Below are 13922 nucleotides of genomic sequence, written 5' to 3'. Positions count from 1 at the left end.
AAGTAAATTAGATGTACAGTTTTCTTTTTTTTATTAAAATTAATAATTTGAGAATGTAGTGCTATTAAATCAACAAGCAAGCTATATCTATAAATTATACAGAAGTGTGGAACAAAAGTTCCCGGAAAGCTTATACAGATAATACAGTTTTACAAATATCTACTACTCTATTAAATTTGCTAGGAAACTTAAAGTACCTCTGAAATTGACTAGTCACTCTTATCTGAATTCTGTTCCAAATTCTTCTCTTCAGTATCCTTTCAAGAATCCTCTCTACTTAAATTATATAGAGCAGCTAGAGCTTCAGCAGCTTTTAAAGTCTTTAGACTAGCTGTTCAAGAATCTGTCTCAAAATTCTGTTATTGAAAGAGCTTTCTCTTAAGCTGTTGACTCTTCTATACTGAGACATCTTATAATCACTCTTTCTATACTTATTAGCCCCTTTCAAGCATATAATTTATTAAATATTATGTGGAATTCACTCAATCTACTGTTGAATCTTTACTTGTGGCAGCTCTTTTTAGGCTTTCTTCTATTTATATTTAGCAGTCTTAGATTCTCATGGGGCATCTTTAGCAGTTATACATCACTTGAGCTATATCTAAGCAGGCTTAATCATATTCAAATCTGGTGAACTGCCAGGCCAAAGCAAGTGGTTGATCTTGTGTATGTTGTAGAGCTCTTGTTGATAAAAATAGATATTCTAGAACAACAGTATTAAGTCAGAATTCAAGGCATTTCTTGACAAAAGAGAATAATTCAGCAAGAGGGATCTTCTGAAATGAAAGAAGTATCAGATTAGCTAGAAAATTCAATAGTAAGATGATAAAATCTTGACACCTTCTGATATCTATATCAATTAACTCATCTCTTGCCTCATCAAACAAGCTTGCCAGTTTTCACAGTGAATTTGAAAGTTGGCTTTCTTCTACAGTTTGAGCAAATTTATAGACAGTAAATTCTATTGACAAGCTCTTATTTCTTTTTTATCTTTATCTTACAGTTAATATTCAAGATATTTAGCTTCTTTTAAGCTTGATATTTGGCTGCTGCAGTCTCTAATTTTTAAATATAACAGAATTTCTTCTTCTTATATATAAAGGAGCCTCAAAATATAAAATCTAAGAACTTCTTCTATTGTCAGCATATACAGATAGAATTATAAGCTTCTGAGAATCTTCTTTATACATAAACTGCTTTTCTTCTATACTTAAGAATCACAGAAGTTTTATCAGTTCAGATAATATTTTTTCAGTTTTCTAGAGTTCAGTTTTTATAAGCAAGATAGAATCTAAGTCTTTTTTTTGTTGCAGATTTAATTAAATCTGATTTTCAAGTTAGTTTGGTAATAATAAAGCTATATTTCTTAAGAATTTGTAAAATATTTGAATGAAATATATCAGCTTTAAATATCAAAATCTTAGTAGATTTCTCTCTTTCCAAGTAACCTTTAGTCACAGTAATAATGATTCTAGCTTTTTTAATACTTATTTTCTTCAGTCAGCCTGATCTAGAAGCATCTTTTATATAACTAAGAGAAATTTGAGAGTTATTCTTGAGATCAAAGTCATGATCTTTTGCTTACTTTTGAATACTATAGAGAGTAGAAAGAGAAAGCTAGAAAGTATAAGAAATATCTAGAATAGAAATTTTATTAGAAATTAAAGCAAGAGCTTGAATTTGCATAACAAGCTTATTATGAAGAGAGATTTCTCTGAAAAATATGAGAGACAGATTTGATGTTTGAATTTGAAGAGATTTGAAAAAAAGTAGAAGTCAAGCTATTTGTTGAATAATAGAAGATACCTGCTACCCCACTAAATTTTGGTGAAGCAGCAGGTAACTGCAATACATTGTAACAAAATAGAGTTTCTGGGAACTTTTGTTCCACACCTTTGTAGAAAAGACTTAAATTTTCTACAGTTTCTAGTTATATATACAAAACTAAATATGGTATTTGCAGTTAATTCTCTGATAAGATTTTAATAGCAGACTTAATAAAGTAAGCAAGAGTATTATTCATGCAGGTTCAATACTATCTTAAGAGTCTAAAATCAAAAGAAATATTTTTTAAAAAAGATGTAGTTTCTAAAAACTTTAAATCAGTAGTCAGTTTAGATTCTGAAAGAGTTACAACTGACTCTGCATATAAATTTACCGGTAGCTATATTATTATCATAAATAGAGCTCTAATTTTATAAAGATTATGGTACTAAATAAAAATTCTGTTTTGAAATCTATAACTAAAGTATGTTTTACACTTATCACTAGTTTAATTTTCTGAATTATATATTCTTATTATAGTATAGTTAATGAATGAAGAAGAGCAGCTATAGCTAGCAGCTTATTCTTTAAATAGTTATTATTATTGTTATTATTATAGTATTTCTAGAATTTTAAGTTAGCAGCTTTAATATCTTGTATATTCTCTTTTGTTTATATTAAAATAAATAATTAAATTCATTATTTTAAACAGTAGTTTAATAAATTAATCAAATAATTATAACAGCTGAATTATATACTCTAGCTACTTTTAATTATACTTTAATAAGTAAAATCTTTTAATATTTTAGTGATTATATATATTCTATATATAATGTCATTTTTTACTATATTGTGTAAAGCTTCTGATGATTCAGTAGTTATTTTATAAAGAGTTTGTAATAACTACTCTTTTTGTAGAAGCTGGTTAAGGTTAATATAAGATATATCTCATAGTAAGAGTGGAAATATTATATTAACAAGTTCTATTGTAAATAAATACTATTGCTATATATAATCTCTTTAGAAGTTCTGCTTTTTTTTACTTTTTTCTTTTAATTTTGCTTTTTATTTCTTTTTCATTTTAAGCTACATAATAGACAAAAATAAAGCAAGTATATTAGAACTTATAAGCTAGAAGAAGACTAGTACACCTTTAGTATATATGGCTGACAGAAAATAAAGCAGTTTGTAATATAGAAAAAGATATTATCTTTTTTCTATCACAGAGAGGTGTGGAACAAAAGTTCTCAGAAACTCTATTTTGTTTCAATGTACTGCAGTTATCTGCTGCTCCATCAAAATTTAGTAGGGTAGCAGGTATCTTCTATTATTTAATAAACAGCCTAACTTCTACTTTTTTTCAAATCTCTCCAAATTTAAATATCAAATCTGCCCACCATGCTTTCTAGAGAAATCTTTCTTTATAACAAGCTTATTATGTGAATTCAAGCTCTTGCTTTAATCTCTTATAGAATTTCTATCTTAGATATTCCTTATATTCTCCAGATTTCTCTTTTTACTCTCTATAACATTCAAAAGCAAGCAAAAGACTATGACATTGATTCTAAAAATAACTCTTAAATTTCTTTTAGTTATATGGAAGATGCTTCTAGATCACACTGACCAAAGAAAATAAGCATTAAAGAAGCTGAAATTATTATCTTTGTAACTAAGAGCCGCTCAGAAAGAGAGAAATCTACTAAGATTCTGATATTTAAAGCTGATATATCTTATTCAAATGTTTTGCAAATTCTTAAGAAATATAGCTTTATTATTGCTAAATTAACTTGAAATTAGACCTAATTAAATCTGCAAGAAAGAACTAGTTCTAGAGAATTAGAAAAATATTATTTAGACTGATGAAACTTCTGTGATTTTTAAATATAGAAGAGAAGCAGTTTGTGTATAAAGAAGATTCTCAGAAGCTTATAATTCTATCTATATATATCAGTAATAAAAAAAGTTCTCAGATTTTATATTTTGAGACTGCTTTATATATAAGAAGAAGAGACTTTATTATATTTAAGAATCAGAGACTGCAGCAGCCAAATGTTAAGCTTAAAAAAAATTAAATATCTTGAATATTAACTGTAAGACAAAGATAAGAAAGAAATAAGAGCTTGTTAATAAGATTTACTGTTTATAAATTTATCCAAACTGTGAAAGAAAGTCAACTTTTAAATTCACTGTGAAAACTGACAAGCTTGTTCAATAAGATATAGGAGAAGAGTTGATTAGTATAGATATCAGAAGATGTTAAGATTCTATCATCTTACTATTAAATTCTCCAGTTAATCTGATACTTTTTTTATTCTAGAAGATTCTTGTCAAATTATTCTCTTTCATCAAGAAGTGCCTTGAATTCCAACTCAATACTGTTGTTCTAGAAGATGGAGCTTCAGCATATATTTATTTTTACCAACAAAAGCTTTATAATATATACAAGATCAACTACTTACTTTGATCTAGTAATTCACTAGATTTGAATGTAATTAAGTCTGCCTGAATGTAACTCAAGTGATGTATAACTACTAAAGATATTTCATGAGAATTTAAGACTACTGAACATGAATAAAAGAAAGTCTGGAAAGAGCTACTATAAGAAAAGATTTAATAGTGAATTTAGTAGATTCCATATTATATTCAAGAGATTATATGCTTGGAAGAGAATAATAAATATAGAGAAAGTGGTTATAAGATATCTTACATATAGAAAGATTAACAGCTTAAGAAAAAGCTCTCTCAACAGCAGAATCTTAAGATAGATTTTTGAGCAGCTGGTTTAGAGATTTTGAAAGCTGCTGAAGCTCTAGCTGCTCCATATAATTTAAGTAGAGAGAATTCTTGAGAGAATACTGAAGATAAGAATTTGAAACAAGACTTAGATAAGAGTGACTAGTCAATTTCAGAAGTACTTTGAGTTTTCTAGCAAATTTGGTGGAGTAGTAGATGTTTGTAAAACAGTATTGTTTGTATAAGCTTTCTAGGAACTTTTGTTCCACACCTCTGTACTCTCACTTATAATTTTTTTAAAGACAGAGTATATTACTAACAAAGTTAAAAATAGCTATTAATAATTACAAATATAAGAATAGTATTGTAAGTCAAGTAAATTAAATTTTAAATTTATTACTAAATTATAGCTAGTGGTTCTCAGCAGATAATGCTTGATACTGTAATAACTACTGTAAATTATTCTTTAAACAGCTGGAAAAAAGTCATTCTTATTAAGAGGTCTGATATTATTGATGGATTACTTATGAAAAAAGTATATTTCAGAAAGAAATTACTAAAAGTACTTTAATAAGTATCTAGTTATATAATAGGTTTTTATATTCAGTAATGTTTTTATTATTTCTTCTGTTCTATATTTTAGTAATAGTGCAGATTTTCTGAAAACTGAACCATTATCTTCTACAGCTAATATATTACAGAATATCTATCCCTTTTCTGCACTATATATTTGCTGTACAAACGAGTTTAATTTAATAAGTTTCTTCTGATGTGTACTATGCTTAACAAGTAGACAAAATATTTAACATATTAAAAAGAATGATAAGATATACAAATCTACAGTCTATTTTTATTAACTTTTTATAATATTATTATAATGATATAATGATGGTTTGCTATTTGTCAAGATATTTTGTAATAAAAATTATAAAAGTTTTTTAAAAAAAAAAAAAATTAACGTATTTAATTAATATATACTTTTAATCTCTTAATAGCTTTCTGATAATAGCACTATATAAATACAAAACTGAGATCATTGAGGTTGTTGATAATCTTCTAAAGCTAGGTACTCTAACTATTTTTATCAGATTTAAGTTAGTAATCTCTGAATAATTAGCTGTTTCATGCTTATTATTGCCAATGCACAATATTTTTAAAAAAGAGTGTACTTTTTGATCAAATTTTTCTAATAATAAGATATAATATTGGCAAAAAAAGTGCAGGAAATCCAAAGAAATAACAATAATTTTATTTTTTCTTCCTTTTTTATTTGTATGATGTTCAGATTATTAGATATACATTATAAAAACTGAAAAATAAGAAAAACCAAGGTATTTCAAGGTAATATGAGATGTTCTTTTTCCACAAAAGTCAAATAACACATAGTTAACTAATATCAATTTTGAAGAAAAAACAAATATTCTTGTAACAATGTAATATAAATAAAAAAGTAATAAAATTAGTGCATTTGAGAAAGCCATTGTCTAACTAGACTATTTTAATATATTTTCAGAAATAAAACTAGCTATTTCAGATCTAATTCAGTTTTAAAAATAAAATTTAAAAATAGTTAAGAAATATCAAGTCCTTGTTAAATTTTTCTTCTTTCAGTTTAATAGACTGAACAGTTTAATAGCTTTGAAGTTTTATTTAACATAAATTAATAAATAGTGATCTAACTTCAATCTTCTTCTTAAAGATTACAACTTGATTTTCATCTTCAAAATCTGTTTTATAAGATCTCTTAGAAACAGTTTTAGTTGTTGAAAGATTCTGTTCAGCTCTTACTAGTTTCATTGATTTACTAGTATTTTGTGCTGAATAGTTAGATTAATTAGATTTTTTGAAGAAAACACACTTTGTGCTTTTTAGCTACATAACTTTCTAAGCAATTAGCATATTTTAATGTAGAGTGTATACATTTTCTTTTAGTAGTCTCACAAATTAAGTATTCATGCATACTTGTTTGATGTTTTTGAGCACAGATACCATATCTAGCTTCTTTTTTACAGTTTGGTGCTGTATAACTATAGATTTGATAGTTAAAGCATTGTACAGTGCTTCTAAATCTTTCTGGCTATTTATATTTACAAACTTTAAGAGTCTGTCCAGCAATTATAACTGTTTTCAGATTTTCAGCTATAGTAGTATTTTGAACATGAAAAATAGCAGATGTATTTTTTCTGCATTCTATTTTCAGCAGAAGATAGCCAGATTGGGGTTCTTTTTAGAGAAATAGAATTAAAGATTTCTATTTCTTCTTTCAGAAAGAATAATCCATTCTCTATATTGAAGATCTCTGTAGAGATACCATGAACTATAAAGACTTCCCAGTGCTTATCTTTGTGAATTTTCATGCTCTCTATATCAAAGTTCATTAGATCTGAAAATATAGATATCCAAGTTTGCTTGTGTTTTTGAAGAAAATTAGCCAAAAAGTCTTTTGTTGTTATTAGAATTAGAGATTGGTCTCTAAATGAAGAAATAACTGGTTTTTCAGGAATATTTACTTCAGTAAAGCTGTCATTTATTCTATTTCTGAAGAAGAAAGCTTTGTTACTGATCTCTTCAAGTACTTGAGTATTTATCTTGAGAATTAGTCTTCTTTCTCTAAAGAGTTTTGGCTTAGAGAATTGTTTTCTATCTTCTTTACCATTTACTTTAAAGAGTAAAGAAGATTTAACTAAAGATTCAGTATTTAGTCCAGTTTTTAGAGCAGAAGAATATGATTTGAAAGCATTACTAGCAGATACTTTCTCTTAAGAGCAGCTTTGTGAAGTATTACTACTGTTAGTAGCTATCTTTTTCTGATTTTCAAGCTGTATAATTCTTTTCTCAAGATTTTGAAGTTGAGAATTCTCAAAAATAGTAGTAGCTTCTTTTTCTTTAAAAGAAAAGATTTTTTGAATACTCAGATACAAGTATTTAGTTTTTTTTGCACAAGAACATGATTCTTCTTCTGAGATTCTTTAGCAAGAAGCTTAAGAATTGACTTTAGATCTTGCTGTTCAGATTCAGAAGAAGAATCAGAAGTAGAAGGCATTTTGACTATGTTTCAAAAAGTATCTTCTTGAATAAGAAAACAGAAGATAATCTTTTGAAATTACTTTCTTAAGAAAATCTTCTGGGGTTATTTTGTATCCCACTTGCTAGTTAACCTAAACTAGTTCAGTTGTTTTACTGAGAGCTGAAAATCTCAATGTAGTAGGTTTTTCTTTAGCCAGAGTTACATCTATTAAATTCTGAACTAGTTTTTTGAGAGAACTAGCAAACTATATAGTTTTTTTGAAGACTGTAATCATGGAAACAGCTTTTAGAATAAAAACTATAGAAAAACTATTGGGGGAGTAGAGAGCAAGAGGGCAAGCTAGTAAATTTAAGAAATATGAGCAATTATATCTCAAAAATCAGTTAAATTAATACTAGCAAGTATACTTTTTGAAGAGAAGTATCAAACTAGAGAGCTTTTTACAGAGAAGCTTTCAGAAACCAGCTGAGAGTATTCTTAAATTTAGTAGTGAAGACTCACATTCAAGATGCCAAAGTCAATACTATAAAAATAAGATATATTCTAAGCAGAAAAGTGAGAAGGGCAGCTGGTTTTTTCAGATATAGCAGCACCAGAAAGCTAGCATATCTTTTATCAGATGGAAAAGATAGCAAACCTGTTAAGTCACTAGAAATCTAGCTTGATTTTTTTCTTAAATGCAGAAAAATTAATAAAAACTGCTCTGATTTGCAAGATAGCCTATATTATAGCTTGTTCCTAGTTCAAAAACTTAGTTACTATAAGTATTTGAAAAGCTATTTTTCACTAATTAATTCTGATTTCTCAGCTACCAAATAGTATAGAACATACTAGTATTTAGTAGAGATTGGTCAGAATTTGCAGGAATTAATTTGGCTCAGCTATATCAAGAGTATCAAGTTGATAGAGCTGATTTAGTGCTGGTGTGAGACCTGGAGAGCAAAGATCAGATGAGAAGGGGCAGAGAAATAAGATGGAAGTAGATAAGATAAGATAAGAGCTCTAGCTTAGCTTGGCACACCTCAACAAAATGTGAGTAAGCAAGAGTCTTGGCAAGGAAAATCAAAATAAGAGTATCTGGTAAGACATTTTTCAGATAAAAAGAGTGCAATAACACAACAAATAGTAGAGATATAGTAAGGAAAATTTGGTAATTTGTTTAAAGAATGTTATTGAGCTTGTCTCTCAAAATTTAGATGAAAAGATCATATAGTTGCTGAGTAATAGTGTGAGAAGTGTTTCTGACAGGCATGAGGCTGGCACCATCTATTCCCACTTATATCTCAACAACCGGCAAGGCAATTTACATGAAAATTGGAGAGATTGTTAGGTAGAGGAATAGCTTTCAAATGAATGTGGTTTTGTCCATTTTGAACAAGAATTGACTGAGTTGTGAAAAGAGTGTGTGGCAAAACTGAATCTTGAGGTGAAAAACTATATACAACTTGTAAACAAGATTGTCACTGGCTTCTAGCAAGAGATTCACACAGTGACAGTCTTTTATGTGTGCTTGTGAGCACATGACTTAGTGCCTCACAAGAATACATGCAACTCCCAGCAGCTTGCAAGCTGAGATCTCTGGCTCTCACAGGTGCTGTTTGTCCATGTAAGAGGCTTGCAGTGAACTCTTACAAATCAAGTGCTTTGTAAAATAGGTTTTCAAATTAAGCTGGAATTAATATTATGTGTATAATATTTGCAGTGAGCTGTGATGCTGTCCAGATTGAAAAGTAGAGATTGGAAAATCTGAACTTTTGATGCAAAATTATTCTTGTTCTCTAATTAATTCATTTAATTCACCAGTATGCTAGTCAATTTAATTAAACTTAGTATGCTTTTAGATTTACTATTGCCAGAATTTTGTTTCTTCTTATTGCTGTAATCACTAATACTGACAATGCTACTAATACTTCTGACTTTTCTACTTTTTTTAATCTTCTGATCTTCAATCTTTTTATTATTAATTCTTATACTTATTGTCTTTGTCATATTTTCTTCATTCTTCTCAGATCTTGTATCTACAGATAGCTATCTGATTAAATGCTTATTGAATTGTTTAAAAGATTGTTGTTTGATTTATCAGTTGCATATCTCATGTTGCTTGAGTTTGACTTAAAGTCTTTGAAAACTAGATAACACATTTATTTCTTGTTATAAATTTCACAGTTCACTCCTCCATCTTCTGAGGTGTTGCATCTCTAACAGGCAGCAAATTGCCAAGATCTTTCAAGAATAAATTACTGATCCTCTTTTTTGAATATAAGAAAAGAGATATGAGTAATAATATCTCTAATCTGAACAGGCACTTTATCACAAAACACATAAAAAGAAGTGACTTCTTCTGTTTGAACAATCATAATCACTTACAGCTTATTTTTCATTAGCAGATTTAACATTTTGGTATACTTCCAAGACAATAAATTGATTTCTAAGCCAGTATTAATCAATGTCATTAATTCTTGTTGATTTATAGTGACTGGTGCATATAATAAACATATTTTATATGCTATTTTGGATTTTAACACCATGAACATTGATATAAGTTGACTGGAATTGATCTTTAGCTCAGGCTGAACTGGTTTGAAGACCTCAATCTTTGCATAGCTTTTACTAGTACTGTTATTTCAATCTGATCTGAAGAATACTTGATAAAGCTTTAGCAATACATCTATAAGCTTCTTGACTGACACTTCAATCTTTTTATTGAGAATTTGACTTATTAATTTATTGACATCTGTTGAATTATAAATCTAAGAGAATAAAAAATTTGTTTCAGAATATCTTAATCTTTGTTTTTTTATAAACTTGTTCTGAATTTCAGGCTTCTTCTGATTAATTAGTTTAATGTCTTCTATAATATTGTCATTAATACTAGCTTGATTATTCTGGTAAGTACTAAATTATTTAGTATGCTAAGTGTGGAGTGTTGCAATCTTAGTCTTTTAATTATTCTTAGATTTGCTAACAGTTCTGATATTAACTGATATTTGTTCTTCTAGTGATTCATATTTCTTATTCAAATCAGATTCTCTATCAGATATTAGATATGCAAGTCACTCTGCTTGAACCTTTATATTAGTTGAATTTGCTAAAGGTATCTCTTCTTACTGATTGATCTTCTTTTTAGAGCTTATCAACTCTAGAATCACCTATTTATTCTCTTCCACAGACTGTACAATATATATGTTCAGAATTTCAGATTTAAAAGTGACAATTCAATAGTTTTAATCAGAAGAACCCATGCATAAGTTCTCTTTATCATCAATATAGCAGTACTTATTATTCACATCAGATTAGTATTTATAACACTAAGATTAACTGTGTCCAGGTTTTCCATAGTAAAAGCATGAAAGATATGTTGAAATTTCTCCAATTCAAGCTTCTTGCCTACTAGAATAATAGCTTGTCATTTGCAAACCATTTCAAGTCACATAAGAATTAACTAATTTTGATTAAGTATTCTCTTGTACCATTGCAAAATTAGTGGTCACATTTGTTGGATAATTTAGTATAGGTTTTGAAGGCTCTTTTCTCTGCAGTATATAGTACTGATGGGGATTTTCTTGAACCTTATTTGACTGTACTCTCATAATCAATGCTAAATTTGTAAACTTATTAAACATCTTTTCAATTACAGCTTCAATATTGGTATCCTCAGAGCTCTTGGCTTTAGATTTCAATTCAGATTCTTTAGTCTTTGTGGAACTAGCTGTTTTTTTTAGGGCTTTAACTGTAGGGAGTTTGTTAGCTAATTAATATCATTTACCAAGCTTTTTTATTTCTTTCTGCTTTATTTCATCTTGTTTAAAGATCTTCTTATTCTCTTTATACTGGTTAATCAAATTTATAGTCATCTGAATGACTTTTCTAAAATCAGTAGGCAATATATTGTCCAAAAAATTGAGCTTTGCTTTGTCAATAATCTTATTCTGAAGCTTCTTAGGTAGCTTCTGAAGAAACTAAGACATCTTAGTAAATTCATCAATTCTTTTATTAGCTTGTACTGTACTAGTGATAGTAGTATATTCCTGAACATAGGTGTAAATATTGCCATTTCAAGCATATGATTTTTTTGTAATTGCCTGAAGATAATTCTAATGGTGAATCTTGTAAGTAATGTCTTAATTATGAAATTTATAAATAATTTCTTTGAAGAATACTTTTCAATTATTTTCTTTATAGTCTTTCAAGGTCTTCATTCATTCTTCAATTTATGTAACACAGTATCTAGTCAACTATTCAATAATATTCTTAAAGTCAATTATCTTATGATTCTTGCACATCTGATAAAATCTTTCAATAAACAGGGTAGCATCTCTGCTGTTACATCAAGATACATTTGCTGTACCAGGAGAAGATATAGAAATATGAGAATGAACTACCATTTTCTTATTCTCACTCTGTAACATAATTGCATATGATTCTGTAGTATCTTCAGCTATAGCTGGTTCTGATTCTGATTTCTTGATTTCTTGATCTTTGATCATGTTACACATTATATTCTGTTGTTTCTTAATGATTCAATATCTTTTCTAAAAACCTGTTTATTAAGCAAGCTTTAGATAAAAGTCATTCAAATCTAAGCCTTTTAATCTTATTTCTAAATGAAACTCTGATTAGTACTGTGTTCCTAGTTTATAAGATCTTATTGAAATAGTGTTTTGCTTCATGTGGCTCAGAATTTGTTTTTCCTTAGCAGTTACCAAATCACTGCATCATCATCTTTATATCTCAGCTTGGTCACCAAATGAAGCAGGGTACAATAGAATATCTTGTCAAGATAGATGAATTAGTTAAGATGGTGAGAGTGCAGAAAAGGTGAAAAATCACAATATAGTAAAAATAGTAATAATTAAGTAGTAAGTGTAGAGATAGGTATGCTTTAATAGATATCTAAGCTTATAAGAAGAGATAGTAACAGTATAAAGTCTTGTACTAATACAGGCAGTTCTGAGAAATAGTAGCAAGCTTTATGAACAAGAGATATTCATATTCTCTAACTAATAACCAAACTAACAATAATGAATAAGTGTGTAGTAAAGTACAAAGATGCATAAAGATGATAAGTGAGATACAGAGGCTACAGATAGTTTATATAGCTTAGAAATAGTATCTTTAAGATGGTTTTGCACCTTGAACTAGAACAACCTTTGTTCTAATAAGGTACCAGAATCCTCACTACAATATGCATACTTAATGTGAAATAATATAACACTTATAAAAAAAATAATAGCTCTTAATAAATAAAAATATTATAAGTATTAAGATAAGATCTACATTATTTATAAATACTGGTGATAATACAATATCTGATAAACAAAATGAAAAATATTATAAATAGTTAAAATTTTATTCTTTTTAGATTAAGCTTTTAATATTATTTTATGCTAAGAATCTCAGGTCAAGCTTCTCAATAACATGCTATACAAAAGATCTTGACACTATTCTCTCTTTAACTTAATATCTACTTTTTCTTTCAGTCTAGTATTATACACAAATATTGTATATATATTATATATATACTTGTCTATTATTTTTTTTCTTTCTTTCTCAAGTAATATATTTATATATATAGAGCTCTAGCTAGTAACTTTAGCTTGACTTATGATACTTATTCTACAAATATAAAATTCTAATATAATCAAAATAAGCTTAAAGGGAATAAATTACAGATTACTGTTAAATATTCCAGCTTTTAATAGAATTTTAATATTAAATATACTACTGTACATGCTAATTTCCACACTAATTTTGCCTAGCAGCTGGATGAGGAGATAATAAGATTTTATAAAATAAAATACAAGACATAATTTTTTACTTGAAAATAAAATCAGAAAATAATTTACAAAATTAAAATAGAAATAACATCTGAAGCTCTTAAATAAAATAAAATACGGAATTAAGATTTTATATTTAAAATTTTATAAATTCAGGACTGAAACCAGTTTCAATAGAAAATAAAGGTCTATCCCAGTTCTAATTTTCAAATACCAGTTTAACCTACATACTAGTAAATTTTAAGTGAACTTCACATACCTTTGTATTTACTATTACTAGAATTATATTTTTATATCTTGGTATAATTTTTATTTTTATTAGAATTATTACTCTTTCCACTTTTATTAATTCTTTTACTTTTAGTATTTTTATCATTTATTTTTTTACATATAATTCTTATTCTTGTTTCTTTATCTTTATCAGACTTCTTATTTATAAACATCTGTCTGATTAAATATTTACCTCATAGTTTAAGTAATTATTATTTTTTAATATATTGTTTGCAATTTTTATATTGCTTAAGTTTGATTTAAAAATCTTTAAATATTAAATAATATGTTTGCTTTTCCAGGTGGCAAGTGGCTGGAAGATTGTTTTATTGAAATCATTGACTTTGGGT

The 13922-nt window shown here is 27.5% G+C and overlaps 1 protein-coding gene across 1 annotated transcript; it reads right to left on the bottom strand.

Moving 5' to 3' along the window:
- Nucleotides 1-10977: 10977 nt before the first annotated feature.
- Nucleotides 10978-12012, bottom strand: CIMG_12715 (uncharacterized protein; the record flags this gene model as incomplete). Its single annotated transcript, XM_001248357.2, has 3 exons — nt 10978-11255; nt 11292-11484; nt 11908-12012. 3 exons carry the CDS (start codon nt 12010-12012, stop codon nt 10978-10980), a joined length of 576 nt encoding a protein of 191 aa, XP_001248358.2.
- Nucleotides 12013-13922: the final 1910 nt, after the last annotated feature.

This window comes from Coccidioides immitis (assembly GCF_000149335.2).
Source record: "Coccidioides immitis RS genomic scaffold supercont3.1, whole genome shotgun sequence".
Classification (NCBI taxonomy): domain Eukaryota; kingdom Fungi; phylum Ascomycota; class Eurotiomycetes; order Onygenales; family Onygenaceae; genus Coccidioides; species Coccidioides immitis.
Note: the sequence above shows the minus strand (reverse complement) of the source record. Positions and strands in the feature narration are given on the sequence as shown.